At 37.4% G+C, this 25,756-nt stretch overlaps 1 protein-coding gene across 1 annotated transcript in view; it reads left to right on the top strand.

Annotated features, from left to right (window-relative positions):
• The window catches only part of WDR49 (WD repeat domain 49), a 156,904-nt gene that overhangs the window by 85,297 nt on the left and 45,851 nt on the right, over positions 1-25,756 (top strand). Inside the window, 2 exon segments of the mRNA XM_028162686.2 lie at positions 18,694-18,858; positions 22,038-22,177. Of these exon segments, the coding sequence (XP_028018487.2) occupies positions 18,694-18,858; positions 22,038-22,177 (305 nt within the window).

The following is a 25,756-nucleotide window of genomic DNA, read 5'->3' as shown; positions in this document are numbered from 1 at the left end:
CCACCCTCCCTTAACCCCTGGCAACCACTGATCTTTTTACTGTCTACATAGTTTAGTTTTTTCAGAGTGTCATATAATTGGAATCATATGGTATGTAGACTTTTCAGATTGGCTTCTATTACTCAGTAGTATGCATTTACATTTCCTCTATGTATCTTAATGTCTTGATAGCTTATTTTTTTAAAACACTGAATAAGATTCCATTGTATGGATGTACCGCAGATTATTTATCCATTCACCTGCTGAAGGACATCTTAGTTGCTTCCAAGTACTGGCAATTATGAATAAAGCAACTATAAACATCTGTGTGCAGGCTTTCGTGTGGACATGAGTTTTCAACCCCTTTGGGTAAACATCAAAGAGCATGGTGGCTGGATTATATGGTAAGAGTATATTTAGTTTTGTAAAAAAATTGTCAATTGCCTTCTAAAGTGGCTGTACCATCTTACTTTCCCACCATCAAAGAATGAGAGTTTCTATTGCTCCACATCCTTGTCAGCATTTGGTGTTGTCAGTGTTCTAGATCTAGTCCACTCTAATAGATGTGTAGTATCACATTTTTGTTTTACTTTGTATTTCCTTGATGACATATGATGGGAAGCATCTTTTCAAATGCTTACTTGCCATTTGTTTACCTTCCTTAGTGAGGTGTCTGTTAATGTCTTTGGCCCATTTTTTAAATTGGGTTGTTTGTTTTCTTATTGTTGAATTTTAAGTGTTCTTTGTGTATTTTGGGTAACTGTGATTCATCAAATATGTCTTTTGAAAATATTTTCTCCCGATCTTGGCTTGTCTTTTTATTCTCCTGACAGTGTCTTTTGCAGACCAGAAAATTTTAAATTTAATGAAGTCTAGCTTTCAGTTATTTTTTCATGTACTATACCTTTGGTGTTTTATCTAAAAAGTCATCATCAAACCCAAGGTTATTTAAATTTTCTCCTATGTTATCTTCTTTGAGTTTTATAGTTTTGTGTTTTATATTTAGGTCTGTGATCCATTTCAAGTTAGTTTTTGTGAAAGGTGTAAAGTCTGTGTCCAAATTCATGTTTTTTTTAAAAAATTTATTTATTTATTTATTTATTTATGGCTGTGTTGGGTCTTCGTTTCTGTGCGAGGGCTTTCTCTAGTTGCGGCAAGTGGGGGCCACTCTTCATCGCGGTGCACGGGCCTCTCACTATCGCGGCCTCTCTTGTTGTGAAGCATAGGCTCCCGACGCGCAGGCTCAGTAATTGTGGCTCACGGGCCTAGTTGCTCCGTGGCACGTGGGATCTTCCCAGACCAGGGCTCGAACCTGTGTCCCCTGCATTGGCAGGCAGATTCTCAACCACTGCGCCACCAGGGAAGCCCCCAAATTCATATTTTTATATGTGGATGTCCAGTTGTTCAAGGACCATTTCTTGAAAAGATTATCTTTTCTCCATTGTATTGCCTTTGCTTTTTTGTCAAAGATCAGTTGACTATATTTATGTAGTCTAATTTTGTGCTCTCTATTTTGTTCCACTGATCTGGCTGTCTATTCTTTTACCAGTATCATACTGTTTTGATTATTGCAGCTTTATAGTAAGTTGTGAAGTCAGGTAGTATCAATCCTCTGATTTGTTCTTCTTCTGCAATACTGTGTCGCTACATCTGAGTATGTGGTCTTTCTCTATAAACTTTAGAATCAGTTTGTTGATATCCATCCACAAAGTAACTTATTGGGATTTTGATTTGAATTGCATGAAACATATAGATTAACTTGGAAAGAACTGAGATCTAGACAATATTAAGTCTTCCTAACCATGAACATGGAACATCTCTCATTTATTTAGTCTTTGATTTCATTCAGCAGAGTTTTGTACATTACCTCATATAGATCTTCTACATATTTTATTAGATTTATATTATTTCAGCTTTGTGGATGCTAATGTAAATTGTATTGTGGTATTATTTCCAAATTCTTCTTGTTCATTGCTGCTGTATAGGAAAATGATTGACTTTTGTATATTAACTTTGTATCCTGCAATCCTGCAATAATCGCTTCTTAGTTCCAGGAGATCTTTTTGGTCAATTCTTTAAGATTTTCTACATAGAGGATCATGTCATCTGCTAGCAAAGACAGTTTTATTTCTTTGTTCCCAACATTTATGCCTTTTCCCCTTTACTTGTCTTATTGCATTAGGCAGAGCTTCCATATAATGTTGAAAAGGAGTGATGAGAGGGAACATCCTTGCCTTGTACCTGACCTTAGTAAGAAAGAGTCAAGAGTCTCACTATTAAGTATGATAGTAGCTCCATGTTTTTTGTAGATATTTTTTGTCAAGTGAAGGAAGTTCCCCTCTATTCTTATTTTACTGAGAGTTTTTAATCATAAGTGGGTGTTGGATTTTGTCATGGGTTTGTTTTTTTTTTTTTGCATCTGTTGGTATAATCATGTGATTTTTCTTTTTAAGCCTATTGATATGATGGTTTACATCAGCATTACCCAACCTTTTTGGCACCAGGGGCTGGTTTCGTGGAAGACAGTTTTTCCACGGATGGGGCGAGGGTGGGGGTGGGGGATGGTTGAGGTGGTAATGTGAGCAATGGGGAGCGGTGGGGAGTAGCAGATGAAGCTTTGCTTGCTTGCCCACTGCTCACCTCCTGCTGTGCAGCCTGGTTCCTTACAGGCCCAGGGGTTGGGGCCCCCTGGTTTACATTAATTAATTTTCAGAAGTTGAACCAACCAAATTCTTCTTATGCATTGTTGGAGTTGATTTAAAATTATTTTTTTTGAAGATTGGTTCAAGATGGCAGAGTAGGAGGATGTGCGCTCACTCTGTCTTGCGAGAGCACTGGAGTCACAACTAACTGCTGAACAATCATCAACAGGAAGACACTGGAACTCACTGAAAAAGATACCCCACATCCAAAGACAAAGGAGAAGCCACAATAAGACAGTAGGAGGGGTGCAATCACAATAAAATCAAATCCCATAACTGCTGGGTGGGTGACTCACAAACTGGAGAACAGTTATACCACAGAAGTCCACCCACTAGAGTGAAGGTTCTGAGCCTCACGTCAGGCTTCCCAACCTGGGAGTCCAGCAATGGGAGGAGGAATTCCTAGAGAATCAGACTTCGAAGCCTAGTGGGATTTGATTGCAGGACTTAAACAGGACTGGGGAAAACAGAGACTGCCTCTTGGAGGGCACACACAAAGTAGTGTGTGCATCGGGACCCAGGGGAAGGAGCAGTGACCCCATAGGAGACTGAAATAGACCTACCTGCTAGTGTTGGAGGGTCTCCTGCAGAGGTGGGGGTGGCTGTGGCTCACTATGAGGACAAGGACACTGGCAGCAGAAATTCTGGGAAGTACTCCTTGGTGTGAGCCCTCCCAGAGTCCACCATTAGCCCCACCAAAGAGCTGTGTAGGCTCCAGTGTTGGGTCGCCTCAGGCCAAACAACCAACTGGGAGGGAACCCAGCCCCACCCATCAGCAGACAAGTGGATAAAAGTTTTACTGAGCTCTGCCCACCAAAGCAACACCCAGCTCTACCCACCACCAGTCCCTCCCATCAGGAAACTTACACAAGCCTCCTAGATAGCTTCATCCACCAGAAGGCAGACAGCAGAAGCAAGAGGAACTACAATCCTGCAGCCTGTGGAACGAAAACTACATTCACAGAAACATAGACAAAATGAAAAGGCAGAGGGCTATGTACCAGATGAAGGAACAACATAAAACCCCAGAAAAACAACTAAATGAAGTGGAGATAGGCAACCTTCCAGAAAAAGAATTCAGAATAATGATAGTGAAGATGATCAAAGACCTCGGGAAAAAAACAGAGGCAAAGATCGAGAAAATGCAAGAAATTTTTAACAAAGACCTAGAAGAATTAAAGAACAAACACCTAGAAGAATTAAAGAACAAACAAACAGAGGTGAACAATGCAATAACTGTAATGAAAAAATACACTAGAAGGAATCAATAGCAGAATAACTGAGGCAGGAGAATGGATAAGTGACCTGGAAGACAGAATGGTGGAACTCACTGCCATGGATCAGAATAAAGAAAAAAGAATGAAAAGAAATAAAGACAGCCTAAGAGACCTCTGGGACAACATTAAATGCAACAACATTTGCATTATAGGGGTCCCAGAAGGAGAAGAGAGAGAGAAAGGACCTGAGAAAATATTTGAAGAGTTTGTAGTCGAAAACTTCCCTAACATAGGAAGTGAAATAGCCACCCAACTCCAGGAAGCACAGAGAGTCCCAGGCAGGATAAACCCAAGGAGAAACACACTGAGACACATAGTAATCAAAATGACAAAAATTAAAGACAAAGAAAAATTGTTAAAAGCAACAAGGGAAAAACAACAAATAACATAAAAGGGAACTCCCATAAGGTTAACAGCTGATTTCTCAGCAGAAACTCTACAAGCCAGAAGGGAGTGGCAATGATATATTTCAAATGATGAAAGGGAAGAACCTACAACCAAGGATACTCTACCCGGCAAGGATCTCATTCACATCCAATGGAGAAATCAAAAGCTTTACAGACAAGCAAAAGCTAAGAGAATTCAGCACCACCAAACCAGCTCTACAACAAATGCTAAGGGAACTTCTCTAAGTGGGAAACACAAGAGAAGAAAAGGACCTACAAAAACAAACCTAAAACAATTAAGAAAATGGTCATAGGAACATACATATCAATAATTACCTTAAATGTGAATGGATTAAATGCTCCAACCATAAGACATAGGCTCGCTGAATGGATACAAAAAGAAGACCTATATATATACTGTCTACCAGAGACCCACTTCAGACCGAGGGACACATACAGACTGAAAATGAGGGGATGGAAAAAGATATTCCATACAAATGGAAATCAATAGAAAGCCAGAGTAGCAATACTCATATCAGATAAAATAGACTTTAAAATAAAGAATGTTACAAGAGACAAGGAAGGACACAACATAATGATCAAGGGTTTAATCCAAGAAGAACATATAACAATTATAAATATATATGCACCCAACATAGGAGCCCCTCAATACATAAGGCAAATGCTAAGAGCTATAAAAGAGGAAATCGACAGTAACACAATAATAGTGGGAGACTTTAACACCTCACTTACACCAATGGACAGATATTCAGACAGAAAATTAATAAGGAAACCCAGGCTTTAAATGACACAATAGACCAGATAGATTTAATTGATATTTATAGGACATTCCATCTAAAACAGCAGATTACACTTTCTTCTCAAGTGCACATGGAACATTCTCCAGGATAGATCACATCTTGGGTCACAAATCAAGCCTCAGTAAATTTAAGAAAATTGAAAGCATATCAAGTATCCTTTCTGACCACAACGCTATGAGATTAGAAATCAATTACAGGGAAAAAAACCATAAAAAGCACAAACACATGGAGGCTAAACAATACATTACTAAATAACCAAGAGATAACTGAAGAAATCAAAGGGGAAATCAGAGAATATCTAGAGACAAATGACAACGAAAACACAATGATCCAAAACCTGTGGGATGCAGCAAAAGCAGTTCTAAGAGGGAAGTTTATAGCTATAAAAGCCTACCTCAAGAAACAAGAAAAATCTCACATAAACAGTCTAACCTTACACCTAAAGGAACTAGAGAAAGAAGAACAAACAAAACCCAAAGTTAGTAGCAGGAAAGAAATCATAAAGATCAGAGCAGAAATAAATGAAATAGAAACAAAGAAAGCAATAGCAAAGATCAATAAAACTAAAAGCTGGTTCTTTGAGAAGATAAACAAAATTGATAAACCATTAGCCAGACTCATCAAGAAAAAGGAGAGGACTCAAATCAAGGAAATTAGAAATGAGAAAGGAGAAGTTACAAGAGACACTGCAGAAATACAAAGCATCCTAAGAGACTACTACAAGCAACTCTATGCCAATAAAATGGACAACCAAGAAGAAATGGACAAATTTTTAGAAAGGTATGACCTTCCAAGACTGAACCTGGAAGAAATAGAAAGTATGAATAGACAAATCACAAGTAGTGAAATTGAAACTGTGATTAAAAATCTTCCAACAGGGCTTCCCTGGTGGCGCGGTGGTTGAGAATCTGCCTGCTAATGCAGGGGACACGGGTTCGAGCCCTGGTCTGGGAAGATCCCACATGCCGTGGAGCGGCTTGGCCTGTGAGCCACAACTACTGAGCCTGTGCATCTGGAGCCTGTGCTCCGCAACAAGAGAGGCCGCGATAGTGAGAGGCCCGCGCACCGCGATGAAGAGTGGCCCCCGCTTGCCACAACTAGAGAAGGCCCTAGCACAGAAACGAAGACCCAACATAGCAATCAATCAATCAATAAAATAAATAAATCTTAAAAAAAAAAAAAAAAAGATTTAAAAGAAAAAAAAATCTTTAAAAAAAAAAAAACAATCTTCCAACAAACAAAAGTCCAGAACAAGATGGCTTCACAGGTGAATTCTATCAAACATTTAGAGAAGAGCTAACACCCATCCTTCTCAAACTATTCCAAAAATTTGCAGAGGAAGGAACACTCCTAAACTCATTCCACGAGGCCACCATCTCCCTGATACCAAAACCAGACAAAGGTACTACAAAAAAAGAAAATGACAGACCAATATCACTGATGAACATAGATGCAAAAATCCTCAACAAAATACTAGCAAACAGACTCTGACAACACATTAAAGGATCATACACCATGATCAAATGGGATTTATCCCAGGGATGCAAGGATTCTTCAATATATGCAAATAAATCAATGTGATACACTATATTAACATACTGAAGAATAAAAACCATATGATCATCTCAATAGGTGCAGAAAAAGCTTTTGACAAAATACAACACCCATTTAGGATAAAAACTCTCCAGAAAGTGGGCATAGAGGGAACCTACCTCAACATAATAAAGGCCATATATGACAAACCCACAGCAAGCATCATTCTCAATGGTGAAAATCTGAAACCATTTCCTCTAAGATCAGGAACGAGACAAGGATGTCCACTCTTGCCACTATTATTCAACATAGTTTTGGAAGTCCTAGCCACGACAATCAGAGGAGAAAAAGAAATAAAAGGAATACAAATTGGAAAAGAAGAAGAAAACTGTCACTGTTTGCAGATGACATGATACTCTACTTAGAGAATCCTAAAGATGACACTAAAAAATTACTGGAGCTAATCAGTGAATTTGGTAAAGTTGCAGGATACAAAATTAATGCACAGAAATCTCTTGCATTCCTATACACTAATGATGAAAAATCTGAAAGAGAAATTAAGGAAGCACTCCCATTGACCATTGCAACAAAAAGAATAAAATACCTAGGAATAAACCTACCCAGGGAAACAAAAGACCTGTAAGCAGAAAACTATAAGACACTGATGAAAGAAATTAAAGATGATACAAACAGATAGAGAGATATACTACGTTCTTGGATTGGAAGAATCAATATTGTGAAAATGACTATATACCCAAAGCAATCTATAGATTCAATGTAATCCCTATCAAATTACCAATTGCATTTTTTACAGAAGTAGAACAAAAAAATCTTAAAATTTGTATGGAGACACAAAAGGCTCCGAATAGCCAAAGCAATCTTGAGGGAAAAAACCGGAGCTGGAGGAAGCAGACTCCCTGACTTCAGATGATGCTACAAAGCTACAGTAATCAAGACAATATGGTACTGGCACAAAAACAGAAATATAGATCAGTGGAACAGGATAGATAGCCCAGAGATAAACCCAGGCACCTATGGTCAACTAATCTATGACAAAGGAGGCAAGGATATACAGTGGAGAAAAGACAGTCTCTTCAATTAGTGATGCTGGGAAAACTGGACAGCTACATGTAAAAGAATGAAATTAGAACACTCCCTAACACCATACACAAAAATAAACTCAAGATCAATTAAAGTCCTAAATGTAAGTCTGGACACTCTAAGTCTCTTAGAGGAAAACATGGGAAGAACACTCTTTGACATAAATCACAGCAAGAACTTTTTTGATCCACCTCCTAGACTAATGGAAATAAAAACAAAAATAAACAAATGGGACCTAATGAAACTTAAAACCTTTTGCAAAACAAAGGAAACTACAAACAAGATGAAAAGACAGCCCTCAGAATGGGAGAAAATATTTGCAAATGAATCAGTGGACAAAGGATTAATCTCCAAAATATATAAACAGTTCATGCAGCTCAATATTAAAAAAGCAAACAACCCAATCAAAAAATGGGCAGAAGACCTAAATAGACATTTCTCCAAAGAGGACATACAGATGGCCAAGAGGCACATGAAAAGATGCTCAACACCACTAATTATTAGAGAAATGCAAATCAAAACTACAATGAGGTATCACCTCATACCAGTTAGAATGGGCATCATCAGAAAATCTACAAATGAGAAATGCTGGGGAGGATGTGGAGAAAAGGGAACCCTCTTCCACTGTTGGTGGGAATGTAAATTGATACAGCCACTATGGGGAACAGTATGGAGGTTCCTTAAAAAACTAAAAATAGAATTACCATATGACCCAGCAATCCCACTACTGGGCATATACCCAGAGAAAACCATAATTCAAAAAGACACAGGCATCCCATTGTTCATTGCAGCACTATTTACAATAGTCAGGTCATGGAAGCAACCTAAGTGTCCATCATCGGATGAATGGATAAAGAAGATGTGGCACATACATACAATGGAATATTACTCAGCCATAAAAAGGAACAAAATTGGGTCATTTGTAGAGACATGGATGGATCTAGAGACTGTCATACAGAGCGAAGTCAGAAAGAGAGAAACAAATATCGTATATTAACACATATATGTGGAACCTAGAAAAATGGTACAGATGAACCAGTTTGCAGGGCAGAAATAGAGACACAGATGTAGAGAACAAACGTATGGACTCCAAGGGGGGAAGTGGAGCGGGGGGGAGGTGGTGTGATGAATTGGGAGATTGCAATTGACATATATACACTAATATGTTTAAAATGGATGACTAATAAGAACCTGCTGCATAAAAATATAAATAAAATAAAATTCAAAAATTCAAAAAAAAGGCAAAAAAGAAAGAACTATAAACAAGGATAAATGATATGCCTGTTGAAATATTTATAGAGACCTGTACTGATGTCTTCAATATACTTTGAAGTACATCAGAAGATAACAGGGATTGATGGATGGATAGAGGGAATCAATAAATGAACAGGTATGTGATCAAATAAATATAACAGTATAATGTTAAAAAATTATTTTTTGAATTTTTTTGCCTCTATGTTCATGAGAGTAGAGATCTATACTTTACATGTAGTGTCTTTGTCTGGTTTTGGTATTAGGGTAAGGCTGGCCTCATAGAATGAGTTAGGAAGTATTTCCTCTGCTTCTATTCCCTGAATGAGATTGTAGAGAATTGGCATACTTTCTTCCTTAAATATTTGGTAAAACTCACCAATGAACCCATCTGGCCTGGTACTTTCTCTTTTGGAACACTATTAACTATTGATTTAATTTCTTTAAAATATATATGCCTGTTCAGACTTCTCCTGTCTTATTTCTTTTAATACGACTATTTCTTCTTGTGTGAGGTTGGGCAGATTATGTCAAATATATTAGCCCATTTCATCTAGGTTATCAAATTTGTGGGCATAGAGTTGTTTAGCATTCCTCTATTATCCTTTTAATGTGTATGGGGTCTTGGGTGATGTCCTCTCTTTGATTTCTGATATTAGCAATTTGTGTCTTCTCTCTTTTTTTTCTTACTTAGCCTGGCTAGAATCTTATTAATTTTAAAAATTTTTTCAGAGAACCAGCTTTTGTTTTCATTAATTTGATTGATTTTTGATTTTTAACTTCACTGATTTCTATTCTAATTTTTCTTTTTTCTGCTTATTTTTAATTGTATTAACTCTTTTTTCCCCCAGAAGATTTTGTAAGGTAGAATTTTAGATGATTGATTTTAGATCTTTTTTTTTTTTTTTTTTTCCTAATGCATTCAGTGCCATAAATTTTCTTCTAAGCACTGCTTTCTCTGGCTTGGTGCTTAGAGGAAAATCTCATAAATTTTGATAAGGTGTATTTTCATTTTCATTTAGTTAAAAATATTTTAAAATTTCTCTTGATGTTTCTTCCTTGACCTATGCTTTATTTGAAATGTGTTGTTTAGTCTTCAAGTATTTGGGGATTTTCCAGTTACCTTTCTGTTATACATTTCTAGTTTAATTTCATTGTGGTCTGAGATTAAACATTGTATTATTTCTATTCTTTTAAATTTGTTAAGAGTGTTTTATGACTCCAAGTGTGGGTTATCTTGGTCAGTTTTCCATGAGAGCTTGAGAAAAATGTGTTTTGCTGTGGTTGAAGTAGTCCATAGATGTCAATTGTATTCAGTTGATTGATGGTGTTGTTGAGTTCAACTATATCATTACTGATTTTCTGCCTAGAATGGTTCTGTCCATTTCTGATAGAGGGGTGCTGAAGTCTCCTAATATAATAGTGGGTTCATGTATTTCTCCTTGCAATTCTACAAGTTTTGCTTCATGTAGTTTGACACAGTTTTTAGATACATACACATTAGGGATTGTTATGTTTTCTTGGAGAATTTACCATTATCATTATGAAATGCCCTTTTTATTCCTAATAACTTTCCCTGCTCTGAAGTCTGCTTTGTCTGAAATTAATATAGCCATTTCTGCTTTCTTTTATTTAATGTTAGCATGGCATACTGTTCTTTATACATTTGCTTTTAATCTATATGTGCTTTTATATTTAAAGTGGGTTTTTTTTAGACTACATATATATAGTTGGTCTTATTTTTGATCTGCTCTGACAATTTGACTTGATTTGTACATTTTGACCTTGGACAGTTTAAGTGATTATTGATACAGTTGGATTAACATCTACCATATTTGTTACTGTTTTCTGTTGGTTGCCCTTATTCTTTGCTCCTATTTTTGTCTTTTACATTTTTTTTGCCTCTCGTGGTTTTAATTGAGTATTTTAAATGATTCTGTTTCCTTTCCTTTCTTAGCATTATCAGTCATATATATATATTTTTAAAGCTTTTTTAGATTGCCCTGGAGATTTCAATATACATTTATAACTAATCCAAGTCTACTTTCAAATAACACTATATTGTTTCACAGGTAGTGTTAGTACCTTATACTAATAAAATAATCTAATTTCTCCCTCTTGTCCGTTGTATCATTGCTGTCATTCATTTCCCTTAAGTTTATAATTTAATTATATACATAATTACACATTATGTATATATATAATACATATTATATATATAATTTAATACATTGTTGCCATTATTGGTTTGAGCAAACTGTTACCTATTAGGTCAATTAAGGATAAAACAAAAGTTTTTTTAATCTTCACTTATTCCTATTCAATATTCTTCCTTTCTTTTTGTAGACCCAATTTTCTGACCTATATTAATTTTCTTTTCTCTGAAGAACGTGTTTTAGTCTATTTTGTAGTCAGGTCTACTGGCAGCAAATTTCCTCAATTTTTCTTTGTCTGAGAATGTCTTTATTTCTCCTTTATTTTTAGTTATTTTTGCAGGATACAGAATTCTAGGTTGGTGACTTTTTGCTGTCAGCACTTTAATTTCACTCCAATCCCTTCTTGCTTGAATGTTTTCTGAGAAGTCAGGTGTAATTCTTACCTTTGTTCCTTTGTAGGTAAGGTAGGTATCTTTTTCCACTGGCTTCTTTCAAGATCTTTTCTTTATCCTTGATTTTCTGTAGTTTGAATATGATATACCTAGGTGTAGTTTTTTTACATTTATCCTTCCTGGTGTTATGTGAGCTTCCTGAATCTGTGGTTTGATGTCCAACACTAATTTGGGGAAGTTCTCAGTCATTATTGTTTCAAGTATTTCTTCTATTCCTTTCTTTCTTCTCCTTCTGGTATTCTCACTATGTGAATGTTACACCTTGTTTAGTTGTGCCACAGTTCTTGGATACTGTATTTTTTTTTTTCAGTCTCTGCTTGCATTGCTTTTCAGTTTCTGAGGTTTCTGATTTATCCTCAAGCTCAGAGATGCTTTCCCCAGGCATATCCAGTCTACTAGTAAGCCCATCAAAGGCATGCTTCATTTCTGTTACAATATTTTTGATCTCTAGCATTTCTTTTTGATTCTTCTTAAGGATTTCTATTTCTCTGCTTATGTTACCCAACCCATCTGTTCTTACAAGCTGTCTATTTTACCCATTAGACCCCTTAGCTTATTAACATTAGTTGTTTTAAATTCCATATCTGATCATTCTAACATCTCTGCCATGTCTGAGTCTGATGCTTGCTCTATTTCTTCAAATAGAAATTTTATTTTGCCTTTTAGTATGTTTTGTAAATTTTCTCGATAGTCGGACATGTTGTGCTGGGCCAAAGGGACTGATGTAAACAGGCCTTTCGAGATGTGGTGGTCAGGTGGCGGGGGCGGGGGTAAGTATTCTGTAGTTCTGTGATTAGGTCGCAGTCTTTTAGCGAGCCTGTACCTCTGGACTGTGCACTTCACCTATGCTTCTCAGTTGTCTTCCACCCTTCGGTGACACAAGAAAGCTAGAACTAGCTAGAATTTGGTCTTTTCTTTTCCCATATCAGTTAGGCTCTGATGAAACCCCAGCAGGTTAGGCTCTGTTAAACAGTTTCTCCCGAGGGCAGACCTTGTTTAGAAGAACAGAGCTGTCTGACGTATTTTGAAGCTGTTCCCTTCCCTCTGACCCTGCCAGAGCATGAGGGGACTTTTCTCTAATATTTATAGGGAGAACCTGGTCCATAACGTCAAAATAAAACTCATAAACTTGTGGAGGCTCCCCTATCACCAGCTCCCAGAATTTTTAACTCTCAGACTTGTCCACTTTGAGCCTCCAGTGATTCATAAATTACAGTTCAGGTTTTCCTCTCTTGGCTCTGTTTCCTGGGGAGTTTTCAGTTCATGAGTTTCTGCTCTGGTAGGTTGTGATTTTCTCGATCTGCCTGTTGGTCTCTCCAGTTTGGAGGGCAGTGATCTGCCCTGTGACCTCACTTCCCTTACTGATCTAAGAGGAGTTGTTGATCTTTCAGTTTGTCCGGGTTTTTACTCACTGTTAGGATGGAGTGACAACTTCCAAGCTTGTAGCACCCGGACCTGCAAGTCCAATGCAGTCTCAACTATTTTTTGAAGTAGTTTTTCTTAGCAATTTTTTAGAAGGAGGGACGTAGTGATGTTTTAGAGTCAGAGTTCCTAATGCTTTCCATTGAGCAATAATTTAATTTCTCTAAGCAATGTTTTCTTATATGTAAAATAAGAATTATAATACCTCCTGTGTAGATTTTCTATGAAAGACAAAGAATATTGTGTATAAAGATACATAGAACAAAGCGGGAGTAAAAGCTAAATAAAATTACCCAAAAAAGGGAAGTGATACTTTTCTGACTTCATACCCTAATCCCTGTGGGTGCCTACTGATTGGGGGAGTGTTTTGAGCACCTGTATAATGATCACAGGCGGTCACAGCCCGTGGTCCTTCCTGTTATTCATACTGCCTAAGCCTTGCTGGCCTCCTTTCTAGTTCTTGAACATGCCAAGGACACTCTGTCTCAGGGCTTTTGCGTTGCTCTTTCCTTTTCCTGGGACTCTCTTCACCCAGGTATCTGCATGGCTCCCTCCCTCACCTCTGTGTCTTTCTTCAAATAATTCCTCAGGGAAACCTTCCCAGAGCCCCCAGCTTTTAACCCACTCCCAGTGATCTCTACCTCCTTCTTGGTTATATTTTTCTCTATAATGCTTATCACCACTAAACATCGTGTGTGTGTGTGTGTGTGCATGCTTTTTTTCTCATTTAGTTGAATCTCTCCCCTCTTCCCTCACTAAATATAAGGGCAGGAATTTTTTACTGTTGGATCCCCAGTGCCTAGATCCTGTTCCTTGAATACTGTAGGGGTTCGACAAACTAAAGGAATGAGTCTGAAAGATCCAATTACAAATTAATCTACAAAGAAGTAATATCTGGCAAATAAGATTTATAAATAGAGAATGGCTGCCTTAAAATATTTGAATTCTTTGTCTGTACCAGTACTCTGAGATATTATCGTTCTCCTCACCTCACTACTTACTGGTAAGTAACTTCTAGACATTTGATGCAAAATAGAAATAAAGGAGGCAACCTGCTTTATATTATGGGACCACAAACAGCACTGACTTAAAAAAATAAAATTATAAACAGCAGTTAAGTCAAATGTCCTGATCCCTTGGTAGCCAGCAATATCTGCTGCTGTAATTTTTGGTTTTTCTTGCTTAGACCTAGAATTTGAGATGCATATAAAAGAGAACAGAAGTGCTTATTGTTGTTGGAATAACAAAAAGACAATTAGGGGCTTCCCTGGTGGCGCAGTGGTTGAGAATCCGCCTGCCAATGCAGGGGACACGGGTTCGATCCCTGGTCCGGGAAGATCCGACATGCCGCGGAGCAACTAAGCTCGTGTGCCACAACTACTGAGCCTGTGCTCTAGAGCCTGTGAGCCACAACTACTGAGCCCACATGCCGCAACTACTGAAGACTGCGTGCCTAGAGCCCGTGCTTCACAATGAGAGAGGCCAATGGGAAGCCCGCGCACCGCAACGAAGAGTAGCCCCTGCTCGCCGTAACTAGAGAAAGCCCGCGCAACAACGAAGACCCAATGCAGCCAAAAATTAACATAAATAAATAAATTTATTTTAAAAAAAAGGCAATTAGGGAACATGGATAGAGCCTCACATATCTTAAAATTGTCTGATTGGCTTTGACAGCTTCAGATAAGAGAGACAAAAAAGACCCATATATCCCTAAACAGTTATTAACTCAGGTACATAAGGTGGAGCGTGCCGCCATCAGAACGACTTGCTCACAGGGTCCATTTGCACTGAAGTGTAGTTATTAGGACAGTGCCATTTCTGCTCTGCAGACGCCAAGGCCCTGTCCTCAAAGGTTAAGGTCTCATCTGATAAGAAGCAGCCAGGAGGAAACTGAAAACTTAAAGGGACTTGGTATTATCAAAATGTGGCATATAAATATGATGCCAATACTTATTCCTGGAGTTTATTGCCGATGAAAACAGCTTGCTAAAAATACGGTCCTCATGGTCCTGTAGTCAAACCACTTCATCTGCCAAGTGATGGCAAACGCCCTCCTCTCTCACTTGACTTTGAACGTCTTTTCACCAGCCTTGTTATTCTTGTATTCTGATATTGTCATAGTTTGAGCAGATTCTGGTTAATACCAGGTGTGTGTTTGTGACATAGTCAGTCCTTGTATTTCAACACGTTGTTTTCCTGAAGACTGCACCTTAAGGTAGATTGCCATAAAATGAAATCTGACCGGCTATACACTGTTGTCATTATTGATTCCGATTTCATGAGAAATTGTGAACTGAGTAAAGTGCTGAAAAGTGATGAACAGTATGTTGGGGTTCAGCCAGGTAAGGCAGAGGAGGGAGAGTGCAAAATAGCAAAAAGCAAAGGTTACTAATTCCTGATCGAACGTCTACATTAGATAAAAGTGGTGGGTGGATGACGAAATGCTTTGTAATGTGTGTGATGCCAGTCTTAAACAAGTAAGCAAGCCTTTCTTTGAACCTTGTTTACTTTATTTTGCCTTTTTTGTTTCTATCAGGGAATACCCATCTTTTAGTACTGAAATGCCTAGCACATAATAGATGCTCAATAAATGCTTTTTGACTTGAAATCATAAAATCCTCTAACCTTTTCTTCAAAGACCACTATCAAAATTTTTACTCATGCTTGGAATATTATGTTTTCATGGCTTTATCTTTAATGAATACAATCCAAATTCTTAAATAGTTATGTGAGAAAATTCCAAGCGTGATATAATTTTAAATTTCAACGTACATCTAAAAAGCTGGTTTCTAAAATGTAGCTGTCTACATTCACTCTCATGGTTGGATGAAAACAAGACATTAAATGTTTTTCTTAAATTGATTTGGATATGAAAAGGGATATGAGTCCAAATAAAAGGTCAGATGATTAAGCTTAAATAGAATAGTAACACTAGCTAACTTTTATGACATTTATTGTATGCCATGAACTGTGCTAAATGCTTTACAAATATTAGCTTACTTAAACCTTTTAAAAATGGTTTAAGGTAGTGACTATGATTCTCTCTGGTTTATAGGTGAGGAAACTGAAGCTTAGAGAGATTAAGTTATGAATCCAAGGTGAGACACTGACATTTAAACTCAGGCATGCTGGCTTGAGACCCAGTGCTTAACCACCATGCATATTGCAGAAACCAAAACAAATAGAAACACAGTTACATGGAATGATAATTAAAGTGTTAGGTCACATTATTATGAAGATTCAGGTCATTTGTTCTAGAAATTGCACTGTAGTTTAATAACGGTAATTAAACTTTGAAGCTACTTTTGATTTCACAGAGAGAAAATGTGTAGCATAGACATGGTTTTACATCATTTAAGAAATTGTCCGATTAAGAGTTGTAATATCAGGGGAAAAAACGTCTGTGAGAGCTCCCACGCTCACGATCAGTTCTTTGCTGAGGCATAAAGATTGCTAAACGGTGGCCCTTTCATTCAATCCCTCCTCTTCTTTTTTACCTCTGGGACTACTGTCTCAGGTGAGCATCTCCACCCGGACTGATACAGCAGCCTCTAAATGGTCTTCTCACAACCTGTTTGTTTTCCACACTGCTACCAGAGGTACCTTCACAAACCAACCAACAAAAATGCAATATCTCTCTCCTCCTTATTAAGAACAAAGAAATTGTTCTTAATTTTATTTTGAGTCATACATGCCACTGATAACCAATGAAAGCCATGAACCCTTTCCCAGTTTAAAAAAAAAAAAACAACTTTATACACACTACCCATTATTCTCTGGCATTGCTCATTAGGGATTTCAAATATCTGTCGTCAGTTTGCTTCTTCACCTGATATTCCACCATTTATCTCATTGTCTGTACTCTGGCTCCATTACGCTTCTTACTGTTTCTCATGCTTGGAATAGCCTCCAAGTTCTGTCTTCTTATCACTCTTAATTATCTGGGGTAGGATGCTGAAATAGAGGAAGGCCTTATGATGTGTCTGTCATAGAAGGCCCAGGATTCAAACCTCGTTATATAAGCTTGGGAATGGTACTTAACTAATTAGAATCTCAATTTCATCACTGGTAGAGAGAGGGTGATAACATAATTTTACAGAGTTTCTTTAAAGATCAAATGAGGTAGTGAGTGTAAAGGGCTTGGCACTCAATAAATACACGTTCCTATCTTCAATCCCTGATTGATCCCCCTCACCTTTTATCCCCATTCCCCACTCCAGTGAATGGATTTGGGGTTTTACTCTCTGTGCCCCCAGATCACCCAGGAGTGATACCTCTAAACCTGTAGGATTGTTGGGCATTTATTTACTTCTTGTCTGTTTCTCCCTCTAGCTCAGTAGTACCTGACCCGGTTGCACACTTAAATAACCTGCGGAACTCTTTACAAATTCCACTGCCTGATCCAATCAAGTCTGAGTCTCTGGTCTGGTACACAACTGTGATTTTTAAAGTGATTCTAGTGTACAAGCCTAGACTATAGACCCCTTGAGAGCAGGGATGCATCAGGGAAGCCCCACTGCCCTCATGGAGCTGCCACCCAGTGGACGTTCAGTGAATGCCTGTGGAGTGAATGAATGAGTGAATACATGTATGACAGCCAGTTATCCAGGCCTTCCGAACATACATTTGATAAACTTTAACCCATTTAATTATGAAAATGTGACACTTTAATTTAACATATTCTTAATACATTTATATTTATACATTGGTAATCAATACCTAAGTGGATAAAGATGCACTTTAAATTTTCTTAAAATCTAGATATTGCTTCAGGCAACTTTCTGTCTACACATTTTTATGTTTAGTGTTTTTTTTTTTTCTTTCATTCCTTTGGGTCCCAAAGTCATATGGGCAAGGTAGTTTTAACCTATAAGTCTCTTAAAGGATGCCTAAATACCTAGAGCTGAAATTAGCAGTCTACTTGACACTATTAAATTTCTTACTATGGAACTACTATATATAATCCTATCCCTTCTTGCATTTGTTTGGTTGCCTTCCTCCTGGAGTGTATATGCAGATTTATATTTAACCTTCCTGTGTTCTTTGTTTTTAGTGACCCATCAAAAATTGTGTTAGTTGTAAAAATATACACAGTACCTTGAGGAAAAAAGGAAGAAAGAGACTAATGGCATTAGAAGCAGTAACTCTAGCAATTTGCTGAAATGAACTTTTCCCCATAATGGCTGGTAGTGCTTTATTTTCTGAATGCTAAATGGAAGCTAATATATAATAAAAGGTTTCTTTTCATACAGTAAATAGTGTCAGAACATCATGACTGATAAAATCAAGTTTCTCATCTAAATGTGAAAGATTTATAAGTTGATTTCAGTAGGATTCGATTTCAGGATGGCCCCTAGACACTAAGCTGAACAGTGGGTAAGGAAAGAAGATTCCTACCTTCTCTGATAAAGAGAATCATGACTTCCTTACCTCAGTTCTGGCCTAGAAATTGAAATGTTATCAGCTTAACAAAAAGAAAGCAAGTACATTACGAAATTGTCACTGTTGGGGGAATCTCACTAGTGGAAATGCACAGGCTGGATATTTTATTTAAATAAAAATGGTGGATTCTGGAACTATATTTAATTTCTCTACACTGTTATTTTCTTGTAGGTAATGAGTTCTGATGCGGGGTCAACTGTTTCCTTCTGGATGATAGACACTGGGCAGAAAATCAAACAGTTTACTGGTTGCCACGGCAACACAGAAATCAGCACAATGGCCCTCGATGCAAATGAGACACGGCTTTTGACTGGCAGCACAGATGGGACTGTAAAGGTGCGAACACAGTGACGCTTTTCTATCCAGATATGAGCGGGCTAAAATATTGTGCGAGGAGACACAGCTTTGGCTATATTTGTGTTGGTATTTTTGGTCTTTCAAGAAGAGAGATGAGAAGATAAGAAGAGCTAAATAACCCAAACCATCTAATAACAAAGCTGTTAGGAAAATAAACCTCTGAGGAAAAATGAATAAATGATTTTTCTGAATAAATTATTTAGAATCAAAACACAACTTGGCTTACTTATTTCAGAAAGCCATAGAGGACCACATTGGGGAATAAGAAGCCTGAATAATTTTCATGTGCTTCAGCTAATGCCTCTAGTTTTCTTTTTTCTTTCTTTCTTTCTTTTTTTTTTTTTTTTTTGGTATATAAAATGAGAAATCAGGGCAAGTAAGTAAACTTTAAAAATTGCATAGATGCAAATTTTTTGGAAAATGAATATTTAGAAATCAACCCATTTTGTAATCTGCATTTTTATGTGAAGGTAAGTAAGACAGTAAAGAAGGAAAGTAGGAAGAACAATCATAATCTTATTTATTATCCACCCTAAACTAACACTATTTTATTCTCCCAGTTTTTAAATTTTGTAACTATTAGTAACTTCTTCTGGGAGGAAAGTGCTATTTTACTTTGCAAAGGTGATCAAGATCTCAGGCAAAACTAGATACTTACAGCCTGAAATCATGCTTACCAGTGAATCTTCTCTGTTCTTCTCAGCTTCAAGAGAGATGACAGTGTTGGATGGGAGATGACTTGTGACAGTCTGAGGCAACAGAAGGCAGTTTCTTGAATAAGCTTTGAATGGTTCTCAAATATCTGTCATAACTGGGGTCAGAAGGCTGCTAATTAGATGTACCTTCCGTGTTAGGTCGTAAGATGCATTCAGGTAGGCTGCATGGGAGGGTAGTGGAAAGCTTCCTGGATATGTAGGTAGAACATTATGGAAGTTGGGGGCAAGTATTCCGGGAGATTCCAGGCTGCAACGGTCAGTGTGAAGCATGTTGCAGTGAGAATCTCTAGAAATCAGCAGAACGTGGCCTCTGGGAAGGTTAATGGCATGAGGTGTGGGCTGGGAGCATGTGTTTAAGTAAAGTAATCTAGTTCATGGGAGAACTGGTAAAATGTGGGAAGGTAATGGGATAATCCCAATCCCAATAGTCAAGGTAGAATAACACAAGAATAACTGGAACTGGAGTATTAGTGGCTTAGGCAAAAGGAACAAGTGAGAAGCCCACTTACCAGTCCTTGGATACAAGGCTGAAGTGAAAAATGAAGGGAATGGATTAGGTTATTTTTATCCCTATCTTAGGAATAACTGGTCATAGAGTCTAGGGTAGGGCAGACTTGTAGATGTTTGCAAAAATGGTCCCAGCTAAGGGTCACAGCTTGATAGGATCTGGAGACAGTCACGTCTTTACAATACTTTTCTGTGGGTATTATTTTAGGTGGACTTGGTAAGAGCCATATTTAGAGGAGAACAAAGTGATGTGGGTGAAGAGCATGTATACCCCTCAATGTCTCAGCTCAAGCCTTGACATATTAGAAGTTAGTGTGGATTTAGTATTACAATCACAGCTTTTGAAGGTACATTTATCTTTATCACAATAGCACAACAGAATTCTGAACTTTGGCAATTTCAGTGTAGGTATGTAAGATGCATAAATCAAGGTTGAGCTGCGCTGGCCACATTCTATGAAGAAACAAGAATGAATGATATTTTCCAATCTCATCTATAATTTAGAATCTAAAACCCACTACCTATGCAATCAAAGATTTAAAAGTATTGCCCTATTTATCACGGTTTTGAAGTGTCTGTTTTTAAATTAATTGTTTTGAATAATGTATGCACACAATAAAATTTTAAACATAAAAGGGATATACAGTGAAAAGAAAGTCTCTTTCTCACCCCTGTTCCCAGCTCCTCCCTTGTGGCTACCAGTGGTACTAGTTTCTTGTACATCTTTCTAGACTATGAGCACCATTTTTTTCTCAGTGGCAGTCCACTGTCCATGCTGTTCTGCATTTTGCATTTCCCTGTATTGGACATTGATTCATATGAATGCAAACAACAACAATAATGATGTTAGTTAAATTTTATCACATGGTTACTATGAACCAGGCACTGTCCTAAGCCCTTTACACACGCACACCTCTACATGGTTGGTACTATTATTATACCAGAGGAGGAAACTGAAGCCCAAGGAGATAAAGCAACTTGCTTTAAGTTTCCATAGCTTGTCAACTCTGGGCAAAGCTTAGACACTTGGAGGTGACTCATTCTTCTTAATAGTTACATTATATGCTACTGTAGATATTCCATATTCTGATGTTCAGTCTCTTGTTAGTGAGCAATTAAGTTGATTTAAATCTTTAGCTTTTGTAAACAAAGCATCCAGAATATCCTTCAAAATATGTCATTTCATACATATGAGTGTCTCTGTGTGATGATTTTCTAGAAGTTGAATTTTTGAGGCAAAGCGTATATGTGTTTTAATCTTGATAGAAGGTGCCAACTTGCTCTTTGATGATGAACCAATAATGTTTCATAGCAGGGCTTAGTTTTAACTGCTGGTGACCTAATGACCTCCTCTCTTAAAGTACACCAATCAGGTCTACATCCTCACCCACTGCCTGAGGAGGTAAACTGGAATTGCTTGTGCTTCTGTGGGCTTGGGTCTGGCACGCACTGTCAACAGGAGGTTTTATTGGCAGAAGATAGGAAACCTAGGACATGATGACCGTTTTTCAGGCTCTGTATCAGCTGTTTAAAATTCCAAGCAGGCCTGAAGAGTAAAGGTCCTGTGTCATAAATGAGGAAACCAAAATTTAGAAAGACACTTTGAGAAAGAGACAGGATTCTGACAGACTCCAAAATGTGGCTTTTCATGATTTTGCATAGTCTCCACCTAAAAAATATACACTTATTTATAGCCTTTGAATCAACAATGTTAGAATAGACTGATAAGGTTACAAAACGAGTAATAAATATAATAGCTAAATTCAAATGGTGAGAGGATTTTCTTTAATTATTATGTATCTCAAGTGAATCAACCCTAGTCCAGGATGTAAACAAAAACGTGTAAAATAATCCTATTACACCCTGTTAATGTACTCATTGAAGAAGACATTTTCTTTTCTTGTCTCAAAGCTGATTTTAATATTTCTCTTGAAGGTCTGGGACCTCAATGGCTATTGTCACCACACACTAAATGTTGGGCAAGAGGGAGCTGTGGATATTTCACACATCCTGGTTCTTAAGAAGACAATTCTGGTTACAGGCTGGGACAGGTATGATGTGCTTCATGCAAAACTGTAGGAAGGTAAAAGGAGAAAGTTTTATTTAAATCAAAATCTAAAAGAAAAAAGAACATAGAAATCCTGACTGATTCTGCATCTTTAACTCGCTGGTGACCTAGGTGAGTGAAACTGTATTTGGAATTGACTGAATGCTTGTGAATAAAATATTTTAAGATCATGTAGTTTGAGTGGCTTTGAGAAGTGTTACATTGCTTTCTCCTGGCTTTGGGAATCTTCTTCTTTAACCATTCCAGATAGAAACATAATACCACTTCCTGGGGATTAAATCCAAAAGTTTCCCAAATTTTATAGTCAATAAATTCTTAATGTATAAATTGCATTCCTTCAACTGTAAAAGGAACTCATTCCTTCTTCTCTTGTCACTTAGTTTAAATGACAGCACAAGAGGGGAACAGCCTGCTGAAATCTATGTTAGCACCTCCTTCATATCAGTGCAGAGAAGGGCCTTTCACAGCCCACTTACTCTTCTCAAGGAGCAATTTTTCCATTCATTATAAGGAAAATTAGTTTTCTTTCCTCTTTTCCTGAGAGAACTAAGGGATCATAAATGGCCTTTTCTATGGCATTGTATAAGCACTAGGAAAATTAAAGTGTGATGTGTTTTGAAAATATATTGTCCATAAATTCAACAGTTCACAAAATATTGCTCTAATAGGTAATTTGACCAAGATTATTCACTATAGAAATATGATCTTAATGGTTTGAAGTAGGACTAAATCAGATTTTATACCTAGAAGACCAGCAGTATTTATTTGGGGATTTTTATCAGTCATAGGGAAGGCTTTTGCCTAATGCAAATGTAAACACACAGACTAGAAAATATAGTGACACACACACACAGCTTAGTTTTCAGGGGTTGTTTGACTATAAGTAAAGAAAGCATAGTTCATTAATTATAGTTCTTAATAGCACGTATATTCTACGTGCTATTAAGAACTAATTTAATCATCCCCACCTTTGAAAGGTACAGCTTCTTCACATCCCTGGGAGTAATCATGATCCATCAATGACTCATAACCACTCCAGCAGACTACGGCCTAATGATCTCTATAATTAGGCTATGGCAATGAATAAGTGAAGTTCTCTAATATCATGGCAGGGTAGTTGTGTAGTATACAGCTGAGCCACTTTAAATTGTGAACGTAACAAAAAAGAACTTTAAAAATTAATCAGCGTTAATCAAAACTATGGAGATACACCATTTTCTTAGTTATATTTTTTATACATCCATGGCTAGAAATAGCATCAAATGTGAGGTTTTTTAATTGGTTACAAGGGGAAATTTTTCAAGATTAGATATATAGAGTCATCCACAAGTGGTTTAAAAGAACACCCAATGATTTGACCTGTATTGGTGTGTTTTGCTGAAAGCCTTACTTTCGGTTTCAAGGTTAGTAGGATTCGCTGGCAAAATAACCACTCTACACTCACACAAGAATTTAGAGAGAGTTTATTGAATGAACAAAGATTACAGTATACTAATTAAGAAAAGAATAGTATAACTAACTAAGAAAGAATGGTAAAGACAGGTTTATACATCACCGAATTGGGGAAGCAGCTACATCCAGATCCAAGCAGCGCTGGGAAGTCCCTTGAACAGCAATCTGGAGTCCCAGTTGGGAACGTCCCAGGAGGTGCGTCCACCCCATTGCTGAGACTTCAGTTTGCCACTCAAAGGAGCCCAGCTTTTAGCACCAGGCCACAGGCTGATAACAATCAACCTACGTGCAAGTTTGCAGCTCTGGTTGTTGTCGTAAATGCCTTGGTCTTAACTCTTAAGTCTGAGAATGTTCTTGATCCCCGGGGGCTGGCCAGACCCTCAAGGTTCAAGAAGTCCCATGACTTACTCCCTATCTTATCTAATGGTTTACAGTGTGTGCTAGTGCCACCCTTGCTGGCCTGGGTGTAGCTCAGCAGTTTGGCAGGCAGCCAGCTTTAGCGTCATTGTCCCGTCAGAGAGAGGCCTAGTGCCACATCTGAAGCCTGAACAAGACTACTTTACTAGCTTCCCCAACATGGTGGGTGGTCACTTTCTATAATCTTGGGGAGGAATTTTTGGGAGGATTGAAATGAGTGGAGGAAAACTTACCACTCCTCTCATTTTCCTCCATCTTTTCCATCTTCCACAAGGTTGTCAGGACTTGGATCCCTGTGGTTGGAATTGAAAATTGAATGAATGCATTCCCAATTATATTGTTTTACTTTCATGTTGATGAATTTAAAAATTATATTTCCTAAGTAGAAGGTCTTACGTTAGGATGGATTTTGCAGGATCTTTGCAGGGTCTTTTTTTTTAACCAAGAGACATTTAACAAAAGAGGCAAGAGAACAGGTCAGTTTTTTGGTTCTGGCTTGGGGAGGATGGTCCATTAAGCTAACTCCATAATAGTTTAGTGATTTGAGAAGAAATAACTGGAAGATTGACCGTCAGCTTATTAAGCTTTCTTTAAAACCCAGAGGAGGCTGTTAACTTATACTGTAACTTTAACTTTAGGCTCTATTTAAATAAAGAAATTGGTCTGATAATTCTGCCCAAGATGGAATAGAAATTACATTTATTGAGTTAGGTACATAAATATGCTATCCAATTTATTTTATTCATAGTGCTTTGTAGCATTATGCACTTTACATACACTATCTAACCTAATCTTTAGCTTCCTCTTGGAAGGTAGGCAATATTTTGTAGATATCTCAAATCTCTATCTTCAGCTCTTATCTCTCTAAGCTCACTTATCCATTTGCTTGCTGGATGCGTCTGACTGCAATCCCAAATTCTACATATTCTAAACTGAATGTATTATTCATTCCCTTTCCCCAAATCTGCTTCTTCTCTTAGATTCGGAGCTTCAGTTAATTGCTAGACACCCTGTTCATCCACCTTGGTTTTCCCTTCTCACTCAACTTCACAACCAAGTAGTCGCTAAGCCTTATCTATTTTATATTCTAAATATTTTTTCAAATCTGTTCCTATTACTACTAAACTGTATAATTCAGAGCATCATTTCTACATACATGAATGTCACAGCCTTCTTATTTGTCCTTTCCTCTAGTAATGCTTCCCTTTTACCTCTTAAATAGATTTGCTCATTTTAATGATTTCTACAGTGATTCCTTTCTACAATGCGATCTGTCTATGTCACTTCCTTGTTTAAAGCTTTTTAAAGTGTCTACAAAAAACCCCATGAAACACCCTCTGGCCTGGACTATTCTGAGCTTCATACTCACCCATTCTTGTGTACATTCTAAACTCAAATAACAACCTGCTGTCAGACTGTTTCCATACAAATCGTACTGTTTCTCAACCCCATGCCTTTATTCTCTCCCCTTATCTAGAACTCTCTCCAAATATTTTTCATGTGGCTAATGTTTACTCCTATTTCAAGTCTCATTCATGTATCTTTTCCACCAGAACGTTTCTCTTTACTCCCAGGGTGGAAATATGCCCCCTTTTGTCTTGGTGTTGTTTAGTTTCCTGTACTTTATTTAACCTAGGAATATATATATTGAGCATTTAATAAGCATATATATATACATATGCTATATATATATGTATATATATATATATAGTTTCTG

The sequence above is a fragment of the Balaenoptera acutorostrata genome, chromosome 4 (assembly GCF_949987535.1).
Source record: "Balaenoptera acutorostrata chromosome 4, mBalAcu1.1, whole genome shotgun sequence".
Lineage (NCBI taxonomy): Eukaryota > Metazoa > Chordata > Mammalia > Artiodactyla > Balaenopteridae > Balaenoptera > Balaenoptera acutorostrata.
Note: the sequence above shows the minus strand (reverse complement) of the source record. Positions and strands in the feature narration are given on the sequence as shown.